The sequence below is a fragment of the Oryzias latipes genome, chromosome 3 (genome assembly GCF_002234675.1).
Source record: "Oryzias latipes chromosome 3, ASM223467v1".
Lineage (NCBI taxonomy): Eukaryota > Metazoa > Chordata > Actinopteri > Beloniformes > Adrianichthyidae > Oryzias > Oryzias latipes.
Genome location: NC_019861.2, coordinates 32,634,939 through 32,661,181, shown reverse-complemented (window position 1 = coordinate 32,661,181; position 26,243 = coordinate 32,634,939). Strand labels below are relative to the sequence as shown.

The 26,243-nt window shown below is 40.3% G+C and overlaps 2 protein-coding genes across 5 annotated transcripts in view; both read right to left on the bottom strand.

Moving 5' to 3' along the window:
- Positions 1 to 8,367: 8,367 nt before the first annotated feature.
- Positions 8,368 to 15,834, bottom strand: glo1 (glyoxalase I). Its single transcript, XM_004067472.4, has 6 exons — positions 15,670 to 15,834; positions 12,611 to 12,693; positions 12,231 to 12,371; positions 10,902 to 10,966; positions 10,728 to 10,817; positions 8,368 to 8,657 (listed from the first exon to the last, which is right to left on the bottom strand). Exons 1-6 carry the CDS (start codon positions 15,736 to 15,738, stop codon positions 8,566 to 8,568), a joined length of 540 nt encoding a protein of 179 aa, XP_004067520.1. The 5' UTR covers positions 15,739 to 15,834; the 3' UTR covers positions 8,368 to 8,565.
- eprs (glutamyl-prolyl-tRNA synthetase) overlaps positions 11,769 to 26,243 on the bottom strand; it is a 32,699-nt gene continuing 18,224 nt past the window's right edge. For 3 of the 4 annotated variants that reach the window (XM_023953679.1, XM_023953682.1, XM_023953681.1), the window contains 13 exons: positions 25,523 to 25,785; positions 22,861 to 22,912; positions 22,568 to 22,777; positions 21,057 to 21,129; positions 20,899 to 20,978; positions 20,712 to 20,813; positions 20,471 to 20,626; positions 20,193 to 20,390; positions 19,734 to 19,907; positions 19,488 to 19,648; positions 18,791 to 18,869; positions 18,648 to 18,712; positions 17,773 to 18,515 (listed from right to left, as the gene is read on the bottom strand). In XM_023953679.1, the coding sequence (XP_023809447.1) occupies positions 18,365 to 18,515; positions 18,648 to 18,712; positions 18,791 to 18,869; positions 19,488 to 19,648; positions 19,734 to 19,907; positions 20,193 to 20,390; positions 20,471 to 20,626; positions 20,712 to 20,813; positions 20,899 to 20,978; positions 21,057 to 21,129; positions 22,568 to 22,777; positions 22,861 to 22,912; positions 25,523 to 25,785 (1,764 nt within the window). In that variant the 3' untranslated portion in view covers positions 17,773 to 18,364. Of the gene's footprint in view, positions 12,202 to 17,772; positions 18,516 to 18,647; positions 18,713 to 18,790; positions 18,870 to 19,487; positions 19,649 to 19,733; positions 19,908 to 20,192; positions 20,391 to 20,470; positions 20,627 to 20,711; positions 20,814 to 20,898; positions 20,979 to 21,056; positions 21,130 to 22,567; positions 22,778 to 22,860; positions 22,913 to 25,522; positions 25,786 to 26,243 lie in introns of those variants that run through there. The other variant, XM_023953680.1, reaches the window with a different exon arrangement.

Sequence of the window (26,243 nt, the reverse complement as noted above, 5' to 3'; positions counted from 1 at the left end):
ACATAGGGATCAGAGGATCTGCTCTCCAGTGGTTTAAATCCTATCTGTCCGATAGGTATCAGTTCGTTAATGTAAATGGCCATTCCTCTCAGTGCACTCGAGTCAACTATGGAGTCCCACAAGGCTCAGTCTTGGGACCGATCCTGTTTACGCTTTATATGCTACCCCTAGGAAACATAATCAGGAAACACAGAATTAATTTTCATTGTTATGCCGACGATACGCAGTTGTATTTATCCATGAAGCCTGACCAGAATGACCAGATAGAGAAACTGAACGCCTGCATCAGTGACATCAAGACCTGGATGACAATTAATTACCTCCTCTTGAACCCAGAAAAAACTGAGGTCATTATACTAGGTCCTAAAAACCTCAGAGATACTCTGTCTGCTCAGATAGTCTCCCTGGATGGCATAAGTATAGCCCCCAATTCCACAGTTAGAAACCTTGGGGTTTTACTTGACCAGGATTTATCATTTAAGGCTCACATATCTCAGGCGTGCAGAACTGCCTTTTTTCACCTGCGGAATATTGCTAAGATCAGAAATATACTTTCTAAGAGTGATGCTGAAAAACTCATCCATGCATTTGTTACATCGAGGCTGGATTACTGTAACTCCTTGTTAGCAGCGTGTCCTAAGAGTTCCTTAAGAAGTCTCCAGCTTGTTCAGAACGCAGCAGCTAGATTGTTAGCTGGAACTAGCAGAAGAGATCACATCACTCCTGTGTTATTTTCGCTCCATTGGCTCCCAGTTGATTCCAGAATCAAGTTCAAGATCCTCCTGTTAACCTATAAGGCCTTACATGGAATGGCCCCGTCCTATATTAAGGACCTCATAGTCCCTTACCATCCAATGAGAACACTTCACTCGCAAAATGCAGGACTGCTTGTGGTTCCTAGAATTAGTAAAAGTACGGTTGGAGGTAGAGCGTTTAGCCACCAAGCCCCTGTCTTATGGAATAAACTCCCAGCTCATGTAAGACAGGCCGACTCAGTTTCTACATTCAAAGCTAGACTGAAAACATTCCTCTTTGGACAGGCTTATTGTCAGACTAGCTAGTATTCAGAGATTATTTAACTTAATGTTAATTTGTTTAAATTAAACTTAATAATAACTATTTCTTTTAAAAGGCTGCTAGAAGTTGAAGCTGGGGTAACTATGGTGCACTGGGGTTCTGTCCTCTTTCCTGTTTTTACTTCTACCATTCCTCTCCTCTATTCTTGATCATAATTCATCATTTAGTTCTCCATGCCTCTGTTTGGTGCAGTGCGATTCATGTATTGTCCCTCTTTTCCTCTCCCCTCCTGGGGAGTGGGAGTGCTTCCAGACTCCAGTTGGCTCATCCGTGCTCCAGTTCCTGACCGTTTACCTCGCCTTTGCTCCCGCTCCTTCACCTGGCTGTGGTTCCTGCCTCTGGCTCATCTCTGGCTCGTCTCTGCTCTGTACCTGACCGAGTACCTCGCCTCTGCTCCTGCTCCTACACCTGGCTGTGGTCTCCGGCTCGACTCGCGCCTTTGACTGTCCCCACAACCACGGCTGGATGAAGCTCGTCTGCTGGACTTTTATATATGTAGTTGTAGATTTAGATAAGTTAATTCTTCTCTAAGATTTCTGGTAAATCGCCTGTCCGTCCTGGGGGAGGATCCCTCCTTCATCCCTGAGGTTTCTTCGTTTTTTCCGGAATCCGTTTTTTTTGGGAGTTTTTCCTTACCGCGAAGGGGGGTCTAAGGGCAGGGATGCCAGTATAGCTTAGTCAGTTTGTTAGTTCATTTTAGTATTTTTCTATTGAACTCTTTGTATTCGTGATCCTTTTGATTTCATGTTTTACTTCGAAGCCCATCGAGACGACTGTTGTTGTGATTTTGGGCTATACAAATAAAATTGAATTGAATTGAATTGAAATAAAATGTTCATTCATGGAATCCTTCACGGCCTGGCCCCTCCTCTGTTCCTCTGAGGAAGGGTGCTTTCAGTCAGGCTGGATTCTCCAACAGGAGAACTCAACTCACTCCACAAGAAGAGAACTCTGAGCTCATTTAGCAAACATACAATGGGAAACATCACAAGTTTTTACCGTCTTTTTTTTTTTTTTTAAATAGCTTTTTCTGTCACATCTGTCTACCTATTTTTTTAAATATTTATTTGTTTCGGTATTTGCTGTTGTCTGTCTTCTGTTATCCTCTCTTTTTATTTAACTTGTCTTTTTGTCAAGGGGACCATCAACCTGTCTTTAGGGCATAAAGATGGAAATTGGCCTTAATCTTGTGTCTTTGCTTTTTTAAATGTTACATTAATATACGCCGTCTCTGTTCTAAGCAAACAAACATGCGTTTACATAGACTTTTCAAAGCCTAAGGCGGCGATGTGGACGTAGCTTCACAAAGAAGGAAAAAAACAAACCTGAAAATGGAACGTTATAAAAGCAAGAAAACAAACCAAAACAAAAAGGAATAATCCTCGCACTGCTGCTGTTTCCATCAAAAACCTAAAAAAAAAAAAACCCTCCTGCTTTGATGGAGGTCTGCATGCTGAAGGTCAGGACTCCACTTTTACCTCAACTCCTCAGTCTCGTCCTTTATTTTGCCCGTTGGGTTTATTTTCGGTAAATAAATAAAAGGTACAGTGGTAAAACAACACTTTGTCACAATAATACGGCGTCTCCAAATACCACTTCAATGACGTTCTAAAAATATCTGCTGTGACCCTCTTTTCTCCAAAATAAGCGGGGCTGTAAGTCATCCGGCCTTTGGGCAGCGTCAGCACATTAAGCACCGCAGACCCCTGGCATCAACAGACCCACTGAGTGTGTATCATTTCCAAATGTGTCTCTAATGCAGCATCTAAAGAGCTGAACAAGATCCGCTGCATCCATCCGTTACTCAGCTGGATGCACCTCGGGGGGGCAGCTGGCAGGAATTCACTTCCTGGAAGAATTTTTTAATTTTTTTTTTTTTTAGAATCAATGGTTTACAGGAACACGAACACTGTTTCAGAAAACCACAACATGGATTCTGGAAAAGTTACAGGTTTTAATAAGAGAGAGAGAAAAAAAAGACTAAGTCTTAGAAAAGTAAAAAGATTCTCGTTTCAAGAAAAAAAGTCAAATTTTCTCTCATTTTAGTGACCAGATTATTTTTTTTTTGTTAAAATCAGAATTCTTGGTAAGACCATTTTTCACTTAAATTTGACAAATATTAAGAATTTTTTACCTATTTCTTGGGGGCCTGTTTTTGCAGTGTTTACAATCATGAGTTACTATTTTATTTACAACAACTACATGACAATAATTAAATATATATATATATATATATATATATATATATATATATATATATATATATATATATATATATATATATATAGTTTTTTGCACTTTTGTGCACAAATTGAGTGATGGTTACCATTGATCTGAAATACTGATCTCAGGGGCAACTAATGGCTGAAAGAGCTTAAACATGAAAGGAAATCCCATTAGATGAACAGTTAATTCAGTTCACAGACCTTAAGGTCTATAGAAATCATGATAAATCTTTAAAAAAATCTCATATTTTTGATGATTATAGACTACAAATCCATCCCTCCTCCTTCAGAACCCTTTTAGGAGGGGATAAAAATGTCCAGATTCTCCCTCTCACCTTCAAACCAGATCAGATTCCACCGTCAAACTCCAGATCTCCATGTCTTTCAGCTGCTTTGAACGCAGAAGTTTGGGACTCTTGAGAGAAATTCATGAATTTTAATTAGAAATTTAAAAAATAGAGAAAAAAAAAAACTTGAAACATTCGTCAACGCTCGGTTATCCAGAATATTTATTTATAGTTTGGGTAATGTGCCAAATGGTTCACGAGGCCTCATCTACCCATCGCTAGTCAAAAACTGCTCTCACCACCTGTTTATGTAAATACGGTTTAAAATGTTGCAAACTCAAATTCTTAAAAACTTCAGTTAAAAGGTCCACTTATGAAAATCACTTACCATGGCCAAGCCAGCTAACCAAAGTCTAGTTTGAACTCCCACCGCTGCTATTTATCAGCGTAATGGGCCAACGCCCCCCAACTCATGAGACAGGTGGTGGCCATGAAGGTTAGCCTATGGAGCAGCATGAGGGACAAACTTCCCCCCACAGCCCCGTCTGTCACACGTGCGCTGAAACACCAGTGAGTCGACGCTTTGATGTGCAGACAAACGGACAGGGATGAGCCGAACTAATGGAAACACTTTGAAATAAAGTTCTTCTGAGAAAACAGCTGCATCGTCTGATCCCGGCACAATTCCTGTAGGTCACTTCTGCTGGAAAGTCATCCATTGAGTTTTCTATTGTTTTTTTTAGGTCCTAAAGGCCAATTAAAACTTCATATTCATACATTTTTGATTCGATTAATTTCATGTCTGTACAAGAATAGATTTTTCCAAATTGAACTTTAGTTTAAATGTTTATCAGATTGATTTCCCTTGTTTCACTTGAATTTTTGTTTTTTAAATGTAAAAAAGAAAAAATTAAGCTCCTATAGAAGTAAAAAAAAAAAGAGAGAAAGACTTCCAACTTCATGTTTAATTCTGGAGAAGAATCTTATACAGCTGTAAAAAGATAATCTGGAATAAATAAAGAAAGTTTACTTATTAAGTTTAAAAAAAAGCTTGAAAACTTATATTTCCAATTCTGAACGAATTCATCCTCAGATAAATTCTGAATCTGAAAAAACTCCAGGAATTTTTTTATAAAGCAAATACTAAAAATAAAAAGTGAATATTTTTCACACGGGTTTGTTTATCCAGTTCCTCACAGACGCTGCAGATGTGGTTTCAGTGTTCAAAAACTTTTATTTTGTAAATTTTACATGTTAACCAAATTCACACCTTTGCAGTAAGGGAACAGTAACGTTCATTATTAAATTAATAATTTCAACACTTAAAATATCCCTAAAATTGATACTACTACTATGCTAAACATAAAAAAAGAGAAGATTATTTGTATTTTTAAAAAACAAATGTGGTAGAACACAAAATCTTGTCTCTTGCATGGCCCTAATGTATATTTTTTAATGAAATTATCTTTTTTCTTTCTTTGATAAGTTTAGAAACAATAAACTGCTTATTTTAAATCAGAACCTTTTTTTACTACCATTTAAAATATTCATTTATGCTAATTTCTTACAATAATTCTCCCATAAACGTTGAAATCTCCTCTAGAAACCTGCAGTCAGGAGAAATCTAGACGAAAAAGCAAAGCGGTCCAGCTGTTTCCATAGATGTAGACACTTTTGGACATATTTTCATCCTTCTTAAAACTCTTTACAGACCAGACCGCCGCGCTGCAGCAGCATCTTCATCAGAACGGACCTAAACTTTGAGATTTTTCACATCATCCCACGTTTGAATCACTGATCCGTTTAGGGCTCTGTGGGAAAATTTTGTCCTAGAATCATCAAGCTTTCTGAAGAAATAGATGAAACTATTGAAAACGGTTCCATCCTCGCTGATCGGTGACAGAAGACACAAAAGTGGAGGTTGGACGCCTGTGATTGGTGGATCGTGAAAGAAGCAGTGGCGAGGCGGGTGACGGCTGCTGATTCCTCCTCCGGTCCGTGACTCAGTCGTCCATCAGTAGGGTTTAGATCACGGCAGGATCACGGGCCCCCGGGCTCAGGCAGCATCCTGGACCTCCTTTAAGTATGCCCTCAGTTTCTTACTGTCAGCAATCATCAGCAGTGAGCCTACTGAGGGTTCCTGAGCTAATCCAGGTGCTGGAATCTTCCAGAAACGGGGGGGAAAATGTGCTTTTCATCAATCCTCCTCCATCTTTGGAAGCTTCCATGTTTGTCTGGAACCGTTTTCTAAATATTTTCAGACATCTTCTGCCTCCATCAGACAGAAATGAAATGTCAGAACTTCTTCTCTTTCAACTAACTGGCTCCAGTTTTAGTGTTTGAAGCTACTCTTTTAGCCGATCGACCGATAAAAAGTCATTTAAGTTGTTCTCCCTTTGCTTTGCCCCGTATCAGAATCAGATTCACAAATGTGTTTCATATCTCATATCAGACGCACAATTTGTGTCCTATTTACCGTTCTGCCCTTTCATTTATGCAAAAACACGCCGCCTTAGAAATAAGTCAGTATCCCATTGGCACATTTTCTTAAAACGAAAAAAAAAAAAAAAAAAATTAAGAAAAATGGTTTGATTTTAAGAAAAATATCCAGTCACCAAAACACGTTTATTCAAATTAGGATTATTTTCAACTGATAAAATAGTATTTCTTACAAGAAAGAAAATAAGAGTTTCTTAAACAGGGGTGTTTTTTTTTAATCATAGGATTCCGTTTTTTGTAGGAAGACAAAAACTACCACCAAAGACCCTGTGAAGGGGTGAGGGGGGACTACAAGAGGAGAGGCGCTTCACTCTGGTGTCTCCCCCTTGTTTACCTTTGAGGAGCCGGTCATTTGTAGGAATGTGGGTGACCCTTTCACTTGGAGGATACGGATGTGGACTGAACTCTGCCCCACTTAGACTGAGGATGTGCCAAGGGTGCAGATTTGAAGTCCAGTTGTCATCACTCAACTTCCAGGTAACACCACCTGGAGGAATGAGAGCCTTCAACCTCCAAGGTGGATGCTACAGACAAACAAGAGACACGGTACCACAAACACACAATTACCCATAATTCAAAGTGAAAGTATTCAATTCTGAATTTGCAATGTGAAAAAGCATTTTGCAAATTGACGATTAAAAAACTTTCTTGTAAAAGACGTCTAAACGCCTCTCCTTCTGGTCATATCGTCTGACTTTGCTGTCAAAGTTCTCATCTTATAGTTTGAAAAGGATTTTCAACTTTTTTTTCCAAATGGATTTACTAAAAGACTTTTAGCTGGTTCCTTAATTATTTATCGTGGTTTGATTGAAAGTCCAACTTTCTGAGACATTATTTTTAAGGTTCTTGAATCCGCCATTTTTGTAGTCCTTCAGAAAATAACGGACTCCTATCAAAACTTTATTAGTAACCAACGAAGAACACAAACGAGCTCCCTCTTCATTGAGGATTGATCCAAACACTAAATTAAAAATAAAATAAATGATAAAAAACATGTTGGCAGGTACCAGATGCCTTACTGCAGGAACTCAATGTTTATTGAAAAATTACCTGCAACTGATATGTAATGTTTAACCTTTTCATATGGAAACAAACTTTAATTTTGCTTAAACACAGAATCTGGAACAACCAAAGCTTGATATTTCAAACACGAGAAATTAAATTTGAAATAAAAAGGCATTCTATTCCTACTTAAATAAGTAAATAAAGTACGTCTTTCCCCGTCTCCTTTCAGAGTTCCTTTATAAAAGTAAATCTTTTTCAAAGCCAACAACAAAAGAACCTAAAGTAATAGCATAGTATAGTCATAGTATTTTAGCAGGCTCGTCTTCAAAGCTCCTATTGTCCAACTTTCTCTTTGGCCATTTTTGTGGAGGATGACATTAATTTGTCCGATGACTGGAGCACGACTGTCAACAAAAAAAAGGAGCGCTTGCTGGTTTCGACTGCTCGATTATGTACTAGCAAAGCATTGTGGGATTTGTAGTAATAGCAGTGCAGCAGTGATGCACATTTGATGTGATCTCGTGAGCCAATTATAATTACACTGCGGGCCAAATATTTCCCGCGGGGCTGAGTTTGACACATGTGCCTCACTGTGACTGAAGAAACCCTTCTCAAAGTATTTAATTACTAAAGGTGCTTTTACATTTTTTTCTTTTTAGAAGATTTGTGTTTCTTGCAGTTGTTAAAGAAGCAGCATGGGCGACTCCAGGCCTCGAGGGCGCATTCCTGCATGTCTTCCAACAACCCTGCTCTGTGGCGCGTTCTACCTGATCCAGGTAATCAGTCATGCGTAGGGCTTGGATATCTGGAAATGATGCAGACACACCGGCCCCTCCAGGTGCACATCCCTGCTCCAGGGCGTCCCGTGTGCAGCAAAACGTCAGTCCCGGTTAGCAGAAATGCACCTGCGGCGGCAGAGGCCGTCCTGCGAGTCACTTCAGTCCAGACAGGACGGGTCACCGTTCAGACAAGAACCACAACAGAACAACTCTGGAGTTCTGAGAGCCGGGTCAGTAGAAATGAAGCTAAAGAGTTAGGAGCCTTCAGACATCTAACTTTATTTAAATGCACTTTTTTCTTGTTACACATTTTAACTTCTGTCATTTTTTATATTTGTTGGCTTAAAGCCCACATTTTACTGTATTTTTCATCCAAAAATATGACTCCTTTGCATTTTAAATTCTCTTTACCTGCTATGATCTACAGTTGGATTCCAAGCATCCGTCATTTGTGTTTCTCACAGCTGTTCACGTAAACAAAAAGATGCAGGAAGGTGTAGCTTGAACGTTTATTGAACATCCGCCTCTTTGCCTCGGCACCACCTTAGACCAGGTCCACGGGTTTACAGAAAAAGCGCGGTGAGAGTCCGCTGAGCTTCCTGTGCGGCGCACCGAATGTCACTGTGGAGGTTAATGTGCGTTTCCTGACGCGCTCCCCGACGAGCCGCAGACCCCCGGCCCCCCGTCAGCTGCTTATGAAGTGATGGACACCATGTTGTTGGGACTGAGGATCTCGATCCAGTAACCGTCAGGGTCCTGAATGAAGGCCAAGCCTTTCATTTTACCTACAAATACAGAGAATCCGTTCACAGCTTCAACAGAAACATATCACTTAACAATCTACAGGGGGGGGGGGGAGAGGATAAGAACGCCAACTTTTCCAGAATAATTGGATCTTAGTCTGCATTTGAAACTTGGAATGATTCATTAAAGCTTAAATATAAATATTCAAAGCTGGATGTCAACAACAGCATAAACTAAAGTATTTACTGAATAAAAGCTGAAAATTAGCTTATCAAATTGTTTTAACAATTAAATAACCCAAAAATATTCTCCTAAACTGCATAATAATGTGTGAATCATTAGCTTTTATGCCTTTTTGACTGGGGGGGCCACAAAGGGCTCTAAAACTGAACAAAGACTGAACCAGGAGCAGATCAGCGGCGTGTTTTTCCCAAGGTTATTATAGTTAACGAAAACGAACGAAAAAACTAAAACTAGAACTGAAAAAACATTTTCGTTAACTGAAATAAAAATAAAAACGAGAGTTTTAAAAAAAATGAAAACTAACTAAAACTGTTTATTTTTATTTTTATTTATTTCACCTTTATTTAACCAGGATAAAAACTCATTGAGATTAAAAATCTCTTTTTCAAGAGCGTCCTGGCCAAGAGGCAGCAGCACAACAATAACACACAACACTTATATACACTCACACTCAATCATAAAAGACAGTTTTAAATAAAGCATTTACAATTTGAAAGCTTTGTCTCACGTTCATTTAAAAGTTTTTTAAAAGAGCCCAGGGAGATCAATTCTTTCAATTTAAAATCTTTCTGGAGTTCATTCCAAAACTGTGCCGCAGCAAATCTAAAAGCCTTTTTTCCCATCTCTGTGCGCACTCTGGGCACAGAGAGCAGGACCGTGTCCTGAGAGCGTAGGCTGTAGCTGCTGCTGCTCTTCAGTTCTATGAGTTGCTGGAGATAAGTTGTTGTGTGTATAAAACGAACTGAAACTAAATAATATTAACCCCAAAAAATACTTCGTTTTCGTTAATACAGAAGTCTTTTGGGTTGAAATCTATTTACTTCACGCTGCTAGTTTTACTGTGTATTTGACCCCTACGGCATCACGTTGTCTGTGACGTCACATGATGTCTGTCAGACAGACTGCCGGCTAGCGTTGTCATAGACATTTACATGAGCGTGATGGCTGCATTAAAAGTTGGGAGAAAGCGGGAGAGTCCAATTTGGGACTTTTTTGAATATAACAGCGTAGAAAACTAAAGTAAGTGCCTTGTAGTCGAAGCAGGAGACCAAATTTGTGGAACGCTCCTCAAAGGGAAAAAACCCTACGAATCTAAAAGTACATTTAAAAAGCGCACACAACAACGCAAATCAACACTACCTACAAGCTAGCCTGCCGCCCGCCCTCCCCCGAAAAAGAAGCGAGATTAAAACTAAATAAATTTAAAAACAAAAATTCAAAACGAAATAAAAACTAAAACTAATAAAAAAAATCCGAAACTCTTATAACCTTGGTTTTTCCACCTCTTAACAGAAAGAAATTCCATGGAATTTGGACAAAACACGCTTCAGTTTTGACTGAAAATAAGTGTATATATAAAATAAAACAGAATATTTGAGTGTTTTTATGTCAAAACTGTGACTTTTGTTCTCATTTTCAATTGTACCAATGGGTGGATGTCCCGCAGGGAAAACCGCAAATTAGAGAAATGCTGCGTTCGTGTGCTGCTGGAATGATCGGGACTCGGAAAACATACATGAACGATAAAAATATTAAAATCTTTCAACGCTACATGAATGAAGAATACCTTTCTGCACCTAAACAAATGTCAATGTATTTGTAGAGCATTACCAATGGGGAGACACCAGAAAATAAAAGATTCATAAAGATTTTTAGTTATCAATACAATTTATTCCAGTTTGGAGGCCAAATTAAATAGTTTGCTGGGCCACGTGAATAGATTATTGTAGTTTCACCTGTACCTGCTGTACTTTTTTGGGGCATTTTTGGATCGAAAAAGAGGCGGCGTCACTTTAAAACTTGCATGTTCCAATTGTTTGGTTGCGAGCAGATCCCTCAAAAGAAAAATGAAACGTTCTCAGTCTCACCATCATCTGGCTTTTTCACAAATGTGACTCCTTGATCTTCAAAAAGTTTGCAGGCTGCATAAACATCAGGAACTGCAATTCCAATGTGTCCTGTGAGGTTTCAGGAAGACAGATGAAGCCAGAGCCAAAACTTTTTCGTTTCTCACAAGATGAAGACAAGAAAGCTGGATTTACCAAACCCTCGGGGATCAGAGTTTCCATTGTGATACGGCTGCTCTTCATTTTCTGACCCCCAGTTACTGAAACAACAAAAAACAAACAACACTTCAAGATTATCGACATGCAGACATTTTTAAATGAAAATCTTCCATTTAGTGCTGAAAATGTTTATATTTCCAAAAAAAGCTGGTCCAAAAGTCAAAATCTGACACGGTTTTCTTCAGGAGGTCAAACTACTCTGAATTATTTAAAATATATATACCAGGTTAGAGTTTATTTAGTTTTTTTTGTATTAAATTTTTAGCTTTAGTACTTTAATCACAGAGCTTTAAATATGCATTATCTGTTAATAGTGTTTGAAAATATTGAGATGTGTGCAAAAAGCTATAATAATGCATCACTAATCAGTGACTAAAACAGCACACAGTTACTCTGGAGGTTTATGTATAGATGCAGCTCTTTGAAACATTTAAAATAAATTAAAAAAAACTTGTTTTAAAACATAAAACCAGAGAATTCTGTCATTTGAGTCAAAATCTCAGTTTAGTTTATTTATTTACACATAAAATATCCATATACTAAAGAAAATCTGCAAAAGAAATACTCAAGATTTCCATTGTTATGCTTTCCAGGAACAATTTAAAAAATATTAAAGAAACACTTTGGGGCTTATTTCAAAGAAAAGAAAAGGAAACAAATGTAATGTTAAAGAATCTGGCAGTTTTCGTGTGGTTGTGGTTTTTAATCTAGTCGCCAAATTCATTGAATAATTTTGCAGCAGGATAGCAAAAAGAGAACTAAAACTTTCAAATTTTTCAAATAAACAGAAGTCCAGTCTTGTTTAACGATGATGAAATGAAAATGACCCTTTTTTTGTGGAGATTGAAAATAATTAGGGTGGGTGTGTAAATCCACGGTGTGACTCTGAGTCCAGCTGTCTGCAGAGCTCTGACTGAAACAGAACAAGTGCTTTTCCACTGACAAGACATCTTTCAGGGAATTTCTTTAATTGCTGTTCTGGTAGATTTAAGTGTTAAAAAAAAATACCCCAAACCCATAAATAATCAGCATAAACTGCCAGACTTCAGGAGAAAATGTGCGTCTGGAGATGCTAACCCACTCTTTTATCTAAGAACTCCTGCTGGGATTGGACATATCTGAAGTATTAGCTGATTAGAATGTGTATTACAGTCATCTTTAGAGGGAAAAAAGCAGATGCAGGTCTCCATTCTAAGGCCCACATGTCAGTACCTCACCAACATGAGAAATTAAAGGTAACAGGAGGATGGAAAGCCCTTTACAGTGGAGACTGGACCTCTTCAGTAGCTGAACAGAACCCCTTACTGCGTCAGCTCGATGGTGGCTCTCCTGGAGAAGGTCCAGGCCGTCTTTTCCTTCACATCTGTAGGGATCTCCTTCTTATCCTCATAACCCAAGAAGAAGAGAGAAAACCGCATGGAGGGGAAGTCAAATTTCTGCAGGAGTCTGGAAGACATTCAGAGCAGAAATTACATTTTGTCAGAATTCCTTGGCAAGCAAGAGGAGCGCTCTGGCCTACCTCCACAACCGGGCGGACAGGCTTTTCCTGTTGCTCAATTATGTGCCATTTCCTCATTTCCCCGCTGACAAATTCCCTGCCCTGCTAAGCCTGTCTATTTTTTGTTGTTGCCCCTCTAACACACCTCACCGTAGCACCACCCACTTTTACTGAAACGAATACTCACGTCATGCCAAGAATTCTGGTGTAAAAATCCAAAGATTTCACCGGATCTTTCACCCTCAGCATCGTTTGCTGCATCATGAAATCCTGAAGAAAAAAAAAAAACACAAACAGATTTTTACCTGAGAGCAAACGACCACAGCAGTGAGTCAAAACATGAGCAGCACAGTGTGTGGAGCGAGTTCAAAGGTCATCGTGACTCCTCAGCCTGACATAAACCCGAGCCCCGATTCGAAACCACAGTGCTTCGGAGGATCCCAGTGCACACAAGAATAATATCTGTAAGAATGAACTGCTCCAATTGAAAAATAAAACTCTGCAAACATGGAATGTAACATACGACGCAGTATTAGGGGCACAAAAAAAAAAAAACTTGTAAATTTACGAGATTGAAGTTGAAGTGAGTTTACAGAGCAGCAAGTGAACGCCGCACAGCACGCAGCAGAGCAGACTAAACTCAATGGAACAGGTGAGCTGAATGTTTATTGATAACGTTACAAATGTTTGGAAGCTCATTTGTTTGATTTATGATTTATTAATGTTTTATTTATTATTAGGCGGCTTGCAGGATCTCTGCAGCCGCTGATGAAGACATCGGTATCCCTGCAGCTGTCCACTTCTATCCTCCACCAAAGACCTAAATCTGTGTGATGCTTCCGTCTGAGACGGAGCACTTTTTGGCACTTTCAACGTTCTAATGCTAATATAATAAGACTATTTTCATTCCTCTTTATTGTTTTATGTTGAAACGGGACGTTTCATCTGGAGGAAGGGGCGTATGTAACTGTTTAGCTTCCACATTGGTGTTTCTTCTGCGCATGACGGGTTCATGACGTCAGGTGACAAATGGAATTCTGGGAATGTGAATAAAAAGGAAAATAAAGCAGCGGTCCTCTACACCCAAACGTGTCTCTGAGCTCCTTCTTTTACATGTGAAACTCTGCTTTAACGTCACAAAACCCCAGAAAGCCGACTACACTAACAATCGGATTTTGATCAATCTGGTTTAGGATTTCTTTGTTTCTGAAACCTATCCGGAAATAAAACTTTAAAAAATGCTCCACATGTTTCATCTTCAACCAAGGCTCCAATAAACAGACAACTTTGGTGTTTTTCCCATTTAATTTATGCCTTTTTTCTCTTTTGTAAATTTACGTGAAAAAAATCTCGTAAATTGACCAGTTTTTCTCAAAAAAGTTGTTTTGTAAACTGGCTCCAAAACTCCATTGTAGTAACATGAACAGAGTGTGAAAAATGTAAATCTGAAGTTTTCCAAAGTCTTGCAACATACATGGACAACAAACCAAAATACATTTCTTCTGCAAAAAAAAAAAAAAAAAAAACGGAGTCAAAACTAATGCAAGAAGACATAACCTCATTCAACCCATCAGCCTGCAAATTACAAAAACAGGCAGAAGCTTGTCTTCCATTCTTTCTTTTGAACAGTGGGTGTTTTTTATCTATAGCTGGCGGGCTCCTCTTTCTCGTGACATCTGTCCCACTTTGACAGTTGAAGGAAATATGAGGATATTTAAACTATTACCAGTCATCCCTTTAAAAACTGAAGTAAATGTTGAATAAACTTAAGTGTAGCCTATGTCCTTTTAATATTCACAAGTAGCACAAACTCTGTGTTTGCCAGATTATTTCTGTAGGTCAATGCTCCCTGGAATACATCTTACACGAATTATTTCCATTGCAGTCCCACTCCTGCCAGATTTATTGTAACAGCGTTCCCAGTGGTATTTTAATTATAATTATGCTGTTTTAAAGCACAAAAAACCCAACAAAGTCTTAGGACATAGTTTTTGTAGAGCAGCAGGAGTTCATTAGAAATTTGCCTTTGAATTCCGGGAAAGACAGTTGGCGCGGAGCAACCCCACCCCTCTTCCCCTACCAATTACTGAGAGCTCTCTGTTTACATGCTCTCCTGTTAGCTCATAGATCATCACACCTCCAGACTAACATTGCTGTTGCAACGAAAAATGGCGACCAATACAGGAGCCATTCAGCTGAACAGTTGAGATCCAGATTTCAGCTCAGACGAGGAAAACAAAGACGTACAACACGGATCTGTTTGTCTGCAAGTGGATGCATCAGAATGGAGCAGAGCAGGAAGCTTGTAACATCACAAATACGGTTTCTTTTTAAAATGGCATTTTTCGCCTGCGCCTGTTTCACAAAAATTGGAATAAAGAAATACTTTAAAAAAATGCTATTTTAAACTAAATTTTCTTTATAACGTCATAAATTATGAAAAACATGCCACAAAAACAAGCAAAAACAGCACACTAGGGATGAACAGAGCGGATTTTTCAAGATTAAAAAACAATAGATGAGGTTTAATATTATCTGCTTGTTTTACATTGACAGCTGTGACATAAGTAACTGTTGCCATTTAAAGACTACAGTTCCAGTTTTTTGGACCTCCAGCTGAACATTTTGACAGCTTCTGTTGTGGGGGGGAAAAACAAGAGACTGAATTAATTAGCCTGTGTAATTGTGTGTCCGTTGAGTAAGAGGACAGCTAAAAGAAAAGAAAAAAAAACACTTATGACTCCGAAAGCCTGTTCTGACTTGTTTTTTGGGAGATTGCAGACGATTGTAGAATTTTCCGCAAAGCCACAAGACACTGAGGTAGTTAAAAAAAATTCTGCCTAAAAACCCGAATTTTGAACAGCATATTAACTCAACTTAATCCTCATGACACACCCATTTCCAGCTAGATGAGTTTAATGTGTTTAAAGCTTCGAGTCTGCGCACGTTAAAAACGCCTCGCGCCACCCAAGCCCAAGCGCAGGAATATATATATGCTAGCTTCTAACAGCGGTTTTCACTGACTTTCGACTGTTTTTGTTAATGAAGGTGACCAAAAATCAATTATTGTCCTTTAAAATACGCTTTAAAAACTGTCAATTTTTCGACAATTAGCTGCCTTTCGTGGCAAATGATCTTTTCCGAAGTGGACCAGTCTTGATTTCGCTAGCTTGCCGAATATGAAGTTGTCACAACGAACGAACTGCTAAATAAATTCGCTTCAAAGACGGATAACAGTTTCCTCACCTTAGTTATAGGGTTTCCATCTTTGCAGGCTGCAGTCACCGCCTCGTCTGATAGGCCTTTATCGCTCATTTTTGCTTAAACAGACGCTAAAAAGTTCAGCGGGGCTGAAGAGCTCCGTCGGGCGAACGAACTTCAGTCGAGAGCAGGAAGGGGAGGGACTTCCGGTAATGGACTTCAGAATAAAGGGCGGTTTACCTGATTTTATTCTGAAATAAATTTCTGCAGAATATACAAAAAGGTACGACGGAGTTTTAGGGCCACGGGGAGGAAAAAAAATTCTGGCCAACATGACGAGATTAAAGTCGTCATGTCGACTTTAATCTCGTCATGACGAGAAAAAACTCGACACAAAGTTTCGAGAAAAAACTCGTCCTGTCGAGATAAAAGTCGATATAAAGTTTCGAGATTAAAGTCGCAATGTTGCGCGCGAGCAGTGAAGCTGAGTCTTTCAGGAGTATTCAGTGTTATGGCTAATGTTAGAGAGCTAGTGGCTTTGTATTTAAGAGTTTACGACAGAGTTTTATGGCCACCAAAAAAAAGAAATTTTATTAGGAGATAAAAACTCGTAAATTTACGGGAAAAAAGTCATAGATTAACAAGGAGAAAACCCCGAAGTTGTCTGTTTATCGGAGCATCGCTTGAAGATGAACTATGTGGAGCCTTTTGTGAAGCTTTATTTCCGGATTATAGGTTTAAAACAGAGATTCTGAGTCTTTTGGCGACTCAAAATCAGATTATTTTCCGTGTAGTAGTCTTTCCGGGGTTCGGTGTCGGTAAAGCGGAGTTTCATATGTAAAATAAAGAGCTCAGAGACACGTTTGGGTGTAGAGGATCGCTGCAGCCTTTATTCTCCCTTTCATTCACATAACCTGAAGTTCATCTGTCACATTACGTCATGAACCTGTCATCCGATCACCAATGCGGAAGTAAACAGTGTTACATACGCCCCCTCCTGCAGAAGAAGCGACCCGTTTGATCATTAAAAAACAAAGATGAATGAAAATAGTCTGTTATATTAGCATTACAACGTTGAAAAAGGCAAAAAGTGCTTCTCCTCCTCAGATGGAAGCATCACACAAACGTAGAGATCTTGTCTTTGGTGGAGGAAGAAAGGATTCAAGCAAACAGCTGCAGGGACACCCGATGACGGCTTCATCGGGCTGCAGTGATCCTGCAAACCAACCATCAATAAATAAAACTTTAATAACTTGTAAATCAAACAAATGAGCTTCCAGACATTTGGAACGTTATCAATAAACATTCAGCTCACCTGTTCAACAAAGTTTAGTCGGTCTGCTCTGCTGCTGCGCGGCGTTCACCTGCTGCTCTGCGTGCTGCTCACTTCCACAATAATCTCGTAAATTTATGAGTTTTTTTGCTCGCGCGCAACATTGCGACTTTAATCTCGAAACTTTATTTCGACTTTATTCTCGACAAGACGAGTTTTTTCTCGAAACTTTGTGTCGAGTTTTTTCTCGTCATGACGAGATTAAAGTCGACATGACGACTTTAATCTCGCCACGTTGGCCAGAATTTTTTTTCCTCACCGTGGCCCTAAAACTCCGTCGTAAAAAGGTCAGTCATAAAAAATAATAGCCAAAAATAAAAACTACTATAACTTAACCTAAAAAAACCCAGACTTTTTTAAAAATAAAACTAAGGTTGAATTAACTAAAAAGGAATGGAAAAAACTGTCAATTTTGGATGTAGTATTTAAAGTTGTCTTTTACCTTTTACATTGCGTATTTAATGTACAAGTCATTTTTAGGTATCTGTTTTTCATCGCTCACTTGCTTCTTCACTTGTTACTGTAATTTATAAACTTCCTAAGAAAAGTCAACATTTCTTTTAAATCAAAATGCATTGCCTACATTAACACATTTTAATAGTTTTTATCCTTATAACAATCCCACTAAGGAAAAAAAACAAACTATTGTCTTGAGAAAGAGATGCAATGTTTTAAAAAAATTTTTTTTTATCAAAATCTGCTCAGTTAAAGGGTTAAATTCAGATCAAGATTATAAAAGATGAATTTAAGAAATGCAAGAATAAAACTTCCAACTGTATTTTTTATCAAATTAAATAAAATAACCACCTCAAAACTCAGCTGGTCATAAAAATGACTTTATTATACACAGGCTCCAAAGGTCTTTCCCAGGAGTAAACAGGAAGAAACATCACTGACTTCTAACCAAATATAAGCAGTTCATCACAGCTGTAAACTGAGCGGCTCCACATCACCACAGGTCACATGATGAGAGCTGACCCTCAGAGTGGGTGTGTAAAACCACGGTGTAACTGTGAGTCCAGCTGTCTGCAGAGCTCTGACTGAAACAGAACAAGTGCTTTTCCACTGACAAGACATCTTTCAGGGAATTTCTTTAATTGCTGTTATGGTAGAATTAAGTGTTAAAAAAAAATACCCCAAACCCATAAATAATCAGCTAAACAGCCAGACTTCAGGAGAAAATGTGCGTCTGGAGATGCTAACCCACTGTTTTATCTAAGAACTCCTGCTGGGATTGGACATATCTGAAGTATTAGCTGATTAGAATGTGTATTACAGTCATCTTTAGAGGGAAAAAAAGCAGATGCAGGTCTCCATTCTAAGGCCCACATGTCAGTACCTCACCAACATGAGAAATTAAAGGTAACAGGAGGATGGAAAGCCCTTTACTGTGGAGACTGGACCTCTTTAGTAGCTACGTCCAAACAGAGTGTAGTACTGTGCAGCCTCCTTCCCACTGACACACATCTGACCGGGCTGAAGGGTCTTCAGAGGGGAGAAAGGGATACACAGACTCTTAGCTCCCATAGATGGAGCTCCAGGCTCCAGGTCCTGGTCCCTGCAGGACGGGAAAAACAAAAGGTCTTCATTTTGGAAGCAAGATCGCAAAGTCTCACGTTGACAAAATCTCAAAATATCGTCAAAAGGATACAGTTTCTGTATTTTAATGACAACATGTCAGAGATCGTACTTGGCAGTGGTTTTCTTGATCCAGTCCTCGCATTCGATTCCTCCACAGAATGGAATCTGGACGATCTGGAATATAGAAACATGTCAGGGATGTTTGTTGAATGGGGAGTGAGGTGTGGCTGCTTTGCGGGTGCAGTAACTCACTCTGCCCTGGTCCAACTCTTTCTGGAACTGTTCCATTGTGTCTGCGGTCACCATGTGACTCCTGAGGTCATCGGAGGCCCTAAGAAACACAAACCATAAAATTAGCCTATATTATAAGATTTTACAATCGCACCATTTTCTGCACATTATTTCGGACGCAGCAACTTCGTCCAGACATGTAAACCAAAAGTTCCAACTCTGAAAAAGTTCCATCATCAAACTGTCTCTTCCAACCAAGTTTAAAAGTTCAAACATAAATGTCAGTCGAACAAAAGAGGTTTTTTGACTGCACAAAAATTCACAGATTTGCTTCATTTCTAAATAAATCACTGTTTAATAGAAATGTCATTAATGCTGTGCATTCTCTGTAGGTTTACGTACAATTATACTTCAATTAATTTAAAGGATTTTGTCCTATAGTTAAAAAATTATGACTGAAAAAATTGTAATTTTGAGTGCAACGTTTTTAAAAAAAAAAATATTGCAAGGTTTTTATGTCAACAATCAAAATAAATAAAAAATAAAAACGCTGCCAAGATCCTTGAGTAAACGGTCGATGTATGTGTGCATGTGTGCATTGCTTCCAGTGTAACAGTGCCACCTGCTGGCTGAATTGTTGACAGCAGCAGCAATAACAAAAGCTTTTTTTCTCCTGCAGTAATTCATAGATGCACATGAATGCATAAACGTGTCTCACTTCTTGAACAAGCTGCCTTGGATCTCTTCCAACATGGCGACCAGCCTCTTCTCCACCTCGCCCTCTGGTAGTGTGATCTTCGCGCCCGTATCCCTCCTCACTGCCACGCACTGCTTCTGCTGCATGTCTTTAGGCCCCACCTCCAAACGCACAGGGACTCCCTAAAGGAGGAAAGATGACGAGGAACAACGTTAATGAAGTCACTGGTTAATCTTTACATGGCGGCCTTGAAAAAAGATGGCAGACCTTCAGCTCCCAGTGGTTGAACTTCCATCCCGGTGAGTAATTGTCCCTGAAGTCTGACTTGACCCTGACTCCAGCGTCCAGCAGCCTCTTTAGGTACTTGGAGCACTGGGCCAACAGAGCCTCCTTCTCCTGTTCTGGAAGGGATGCGGTGATCCCACATGGGATGATGACCACCTGAGAAGAAAACGATGAAGCTCAATGAACTCGTGAGACCATTTACAGGTGAGCTCGTTTACCTGACCACAAAGGCCCGAACGTTGTGTTGGTTTTCTCAACCATCTGGTATCACCTTATAGCTACAGTCTCAAAAGTGATACAGATATTATACATGCAGCACAGAAATTCGCTGGTGTTAATCAGATTTATCATATTCAGATCACCTTCTAATATCTAATGTAGGGATGGGGAAGGAATTCGGATTCTGCCAAAAAGGGGTCTCTGCATCCGTGCACACAGTACCTGCACACAGGCCACTCTGGGCGGCAGCACCAGCCCCATGTTGTCTCCGTGGACCATGGTCAGCACGCCAATGGTCCTGGTCGTGATGCCCCACGAGTTCTGGAAAGCCAGCTGCTTCTCGCCCGGTCTCTTTGGATCCTCGAACACGATCTCAAACATTTTTGAGAAGTTCTGCCCCAGGTGGTGAGATGTAGCCCCCTGCAGTTTCAGAACAACATTCCTAAATTCATGATGGCATCAGCTTTGACCGGATTCAGGACACAGGCGCTGGGATGTACCTGGATGGCTCGACCGCTGGCGGAGATGAACGCCTCCACTGTGGTCGTGTAATCTCCGCCGGCAAACTTCTCCTTCTCCGTCTTCCTGCCCTTCACCACTGGGATTGCCAATAGTTCTTCATAAATTCTTGCATACAGATCCAGGATCTGCATCACCTAAACACACAACAGAAGAGACTGATTTATTTAAGTCCCTGCATCACCTGTGTTTAAACGTGATTGGTGAAGGTGGAGGCGTTACCTCCTCGGTTGCCTCCTCTTTGGTGGCGAACGCCGTGTGTCCCTCCTGCCACAGGAACTCCCTTGTCCTCAGGAAAGGCTGCGGGTGTTTGAACTCCCATCTCTGAGAGGAAATGGGGGAGAAGAAGGAGGTGAGGAAGATGGCGGTGCATCAAGAAAGCCGTCAGCTGCCAGTCATCGTAACTCACCACAATGTTGCACCACTGGTTGAGTTTGATGGGCAGGTCTCTGTGGGACTGCACCCACTTTGCATAAGCGGGATACATCACTGTCGGCACACAGACGAGGAAAAATGTCAACCGCCTGAGAGGCTTTAACCAGAATGCAGCAAAGGCTCAGCCCTGACCTGTCTCACTGGTGGGTCGGACCGCGATGGGCTCAGCCAGCTCAGTCTTTCCTGAGCGGGTGACCCAGGCCACCTGACGAAGCAAACATGGTAGACGAGTCAAGCAATCAATAGATATGACTTTTATTGCAGCTGTGTGCTTGAAGGGGAGGGACACACAAAGAGACTGAACTGGTCTGCTCAGGAGAGCAGGCTCGGTAATGGGACCAAGTCTGGACTCTCTGGAGGCGGTGGTGGAGCGGAGCTCAAGAGCATCCTGGAACACCAGCCACGTCTTGCACTCAGTCTCCTCAGACCAGAGGAGTCCTGTTGGCAACAGACTCCACTCCCTGCCGTGTTCCACTGAGATAGTGTGCAACTCACTTTAATAACCCACTTTTGTACCCTGTTTTATGTGAGGCGTCTCTTGTTACCAAATTGGAACCTATTCTAGGAGCGACAAATATGTGATTTAATAAAATTAAGTATTGGCTTATTCATGTATTATTTTGCAAAATAACCAGTTTCCCTTAAGTAATTGTTTCTCGCTAACAACGGCTAGAGGGGGGTGTAGGTGTCAGGCTACTGACAGCAACACAGCAGAAGAAGAAGAAGAAATGCCCTCCAAAACAATCAAGGACGAGAATCTGTTTGTTTTTTATGTTTATTAATTTTAAGATATTTTTCTAATTTGGATCAAGACATCCTTCTTCTTTTTATGTTCTCACTCCTCCAACTGAACTGGGTCACAGAGAGAGAAGTACGGCTGAAGGCGGCGTCATTCAGACGCATTGATTGTGAACCTCACTTAAAAAGACGTCTCGACGCCATCCGTGTCGTCCATGCTTTGTAACTGAGATATACAGTCAATAGTTCCATGTGGTGATGAGGCTAGAAAACCTGACGGTATCTTCTCCCACACGTGACCAGAGCGCTAGTTTATAAACACAATTTGGACAAGCATTGGGCTTTAAATTTGATACACATAAAAAGAGGCAGCGGACGCTAATTTGACGCATGAATCGGTGTTAATGCAGCATTGCGTCAGACTTGGCAGAATAATTCAGAAGTGTTGCACTTTACTCTTGAAAAGTTGTACACCTGAGAGACTTAAGTGTTTTTTCTTCCTCAATGATTTTTGCTCCTTCAACTTATACTTATATTCTGAAAAAAATCATTACTCAATACTGCTCTGTATTATGTGAACGCAGCTTTACGCTTTACATCAAGTTTGGCAGAGTTATTCGGAAGCGTTGCAGGCTGCTGTGACTAATACACTGGAATTATGTATGGTCCCCCAAAAAAAGGTAATTTTTAAATACTCTTAATGGTTTTTGTTGGCTTTTAGAGTATTAACAATGTTTTTTCAATGCTTCTTAATTTATTGACTTCCTTTATTGATTCCTGTGTCATGAGCAAATGCAGGAATGGACGGCCATTCCCTGAGGATCAATAAAGTTTTCATCCATCTATCCAGATCAAACTGAGGGGGACTGTGAAGGTTTTTGAACCCATCCTTAAAAAGGATTTACCTCTGGGGCAAAATCTGCAATGTGGGTCTTCTCCTTCTCCAGAGCAGCCTGGGACACAAACATGGGGAAGTAGCAGTTCTCCACACCCAGCTTCTTAATTTCCTTGTCAAAGAAGTCTTTGATAGCCTCCCAGATGGAGTAGGACCACGGACGTAGGACGTAGCAGCCGCTGACGTCATAATACTCGATCATCTCAGCTTTAGTGATGACCTGCAGAGAAGTAGACGTTCAGTAGCATCAAGAAGAGCTTTAAGTGTAAAAACAGAGGGGGGGTTGTGTGGAAAAAGGCTCACCTGAGAGTACCAGTCTGCCAGGTTCTCCTCTTTCTTAGCTTCCAGACCCAACCTGACGGAGAACAAGCTCGTTAGTCACCATGAAGTCAATCTGAATTGAGACTTTATCCAACGAAAACCTCCAGCCGACTTCAGTCTAGATGCATGCCAAAACTGATTCAGCTCCACCAGGCACATTCCAAGACAGGAGTGTTAGCTCATGCCTTTTTATTTCATCATTTAATGTCACTCAAAGACTCAAAAAATGAATTAAAGATTGGATCTGAGGAACAAAAGTTATTTCTCTGCACTTTAAACATTTTGCATGAAAATATTCTAGCATGAAAAATGTTTTGTATATTTTATACAAACAAGTCAAACATTCTAGTCATGATTCAAGATGGTTTCCGGGATGAAAAGGTGCCAAAAAGCCAAGAGCCGACCCTCCTGCCTTTGACTCTGAAGCTGGTCGATGGCGTTCAGATCGCCGATCGCTACCATGCTCGGTCTACAGGTGCACTGCATTCAACAGCATGCTGATGCTTGCATCACCACAGGACACAACAAGAGCGCCTGACGTCTTTTTACAGTCTTTTCCTGATGTTAAAACAAAAAAAGCAGCCAAAAACAATGTCATTCTGCACAGATAAAGCTACTCCTTCAGAGGACAAACTACAAAAAAACTCATCTCTGATGCTGTTGGGCTGTAAAAACTCACAAGGCAGAACAAACGACCCTTATAAGGAAACGCTGGAACATCAAAGGGTCTATATCATGCTTTTCTTAAGCATTTCGGGAGAAACTATTTCCATATTATATTACCTTTGGCACATAAAATAACCATTTTTTTAATGAAATATTTCTGAAACTCATTTTTCCTACCAATAAGGAAGACGACTCGATCTCTCTGAGGCTCCGCCTTCCAGATCTGTACGTGGATTAGGAGGGGCTGGTGTTTAGAGCGCAGGTTTTCAGAGGAATGCGTGAACGGATGAAAATACTACTTTGGGCTTGTTTTTTTGTGTGAGGAATTAACATTCTAATACACCTAAAAGCTTTAAAAAAAAGGTGGATTTTGCAGGATTTAGGCTCTTTAAACTATGTGCTATAGTCAACTAAATATAGGGGTTTTTGTTTACATTTTAGAAATGTCCAAAACACTTTTCTATAATCTTGTTTAAAAGGAGATTGTCTCAGATTCAAAACAGTCTGAAGGAAAAAGTCGCGGCTAAGAGCTTAAGAAAATGTTCACAACAAACATCAAAATATTGATCAAAAGTTGAAGCAACAGTCTGAAAAGTGTTTTTAAAAAAAACACAGCAATAAACAAAATCCACTGAGTAGGATTATGGATGTTTGAAGGCTGTAATATTCCTCACTGCACATTTTATACTTTTCTCAGACAGACATGTACATTCTCTCACTTTTCTCTCGTTTTAACTCTCAAAGCTCCAACCTTCATATCAGATCAGTGTTATGGAGCGAATACAAAGATCTAATTGCATTCTAAGTAAATTTGGCAACTGAACGCATTCTGTACAGGAGACACGGCACAAAGGAGATTGATTGACAGGATCTACACCCAATCAGGACGAAGAACACACTGTAAAAAGAGAAGACATTGCACTAAAAAAAGTGGGTGAGACCATGAAAAGTCTCAGCGACGGACCACTGTACATTCAATGTCAAACTGCGCAGACACACTTCTGATTGGATTCACGGAGCGGAGGTTCACATAATTAGTAGTTTAGTGCAACAAAATCAAAGCTTGACGGCGGACATCGAGCGGATGAAGATGAGGCCAACCGTCCAGACTCACCGCATCAGAGTATACAAGCAGAACCCTCCATCTTCTGCTTGAACATCGTCATTCCCCTTTGAGGTTCGATGGACAGACAAAAAAGAAAACTACCAGCAGCTTCGTCCTGCCACAGTCCACGTGACATTCAGCTGCTGCAGGTGACCACTCAGGTCTAAGAAAGCGTCTCATTAAAACCGATAAAAACCCGTTTTCTGTGTTTTTAACATGTTCTTGTGGCATTTTTTTTATGATGGAGGAGTTAAGATAAAGAAAATTAAGGTTAAAATTGCATTTCTGAGTATTTATTTATAAGAATCGCTTTGAATTAGCTATTTTTTGAGGGTGAGGGGCAGTAAGCTAGTGGGAGATGGCGTCAACAGAGAGCTCTCAGCAACGGGGAGGGTAAGGGGGGCTTGAGTTGCCCCACGCCAATGGTCCCGCCCACAATTTCTAATGCTGCTGCCCTGCAGAAATAATGTCCTAGAAAATGAAACTTTTTTTTTCAATTTTGGCTAAAAAAAAGGCATAATGATAATTAAATGACCGCTGAGAATGTGTTTACAATAGATTGTAGATGAGATGATTGGGGTGGGTCTTCAAAACAGAAATGATCCAGAGCTCCTGTCAGCGTGAAGACTTTTATTGCCGAAAGCACTCTGTGAAAACGTTGACCAGCATGAACTGAATCCATCACACACTCCCCTCATCACAGGAAACCATAGCTCAGGAAAATTAGAAACGGGGAGAAAAATAACATTTTGTTCCTCAAATCCTCTAAATGACTTCTGCAGGAGGTTCAGCTGAAGTCAGACAGGTATGTGAGAAGACAGTAATTACAGAGATGGATCACAGACCTCCTTCAAACAGCCTTCAGTCTCTCACCGTGTCTGTTTTTTGGGACCTTGACCTTCTCCAGAGCCTCCTGCTCCTCCAGATGACTCCTTGCTGTGAGCAGCTTTGTCTCCTTTGCCCTTCTTCCCTCCTCCTCCTCCCTGTTTCTCAGACTTGTTCTCCCTCTCCTTGCGGTTTTTGTCTTCTCCTCCAGCAGCTCCAGCAGCAGCCACCGGTTTGTAGTCCTCTCCAGTGACAGACTTGTACTTGTTCTTCAGCTCCAGCAGAGTCTTCACAGCTTGGTCCACCTGGTCCTGAAACCACAGAACCGAGGTTCAGCTGCAAAAACGTTCACACCGCCCTCGACAGCACGCGTTCAAACCATTGACTGGATAATATAACTGGACGTGTTGCCTGTGACGTCACCCATGGTTCCAACCAATTAAAGTCAATTCAGTTGCCATTTTTCTGCGATACATCCTTCACCCCGTTGGAACCAATCGGGAGTGAGCATGTTAGAAGGCCACACCCCTTCTAATGAAAGCAGGCTCGGGAGAATCTGTCAGTCAAGCGCCTTGAACGTTGGACGCGAAGCCAGCTACTGTTATTGAGGCATCTGATTGGTCAGTTTATAACTTGAATAACTAGCACTACAAAAAATATATCAAGAAAAAAAGAAAAAAGCAATTAGCAAGAAGATGATAAAAAAAAGGATAATAAAATGTATCAGAGCAAGAATGGTTATTTTGACTAGTAGAATGACTTAGTAGCA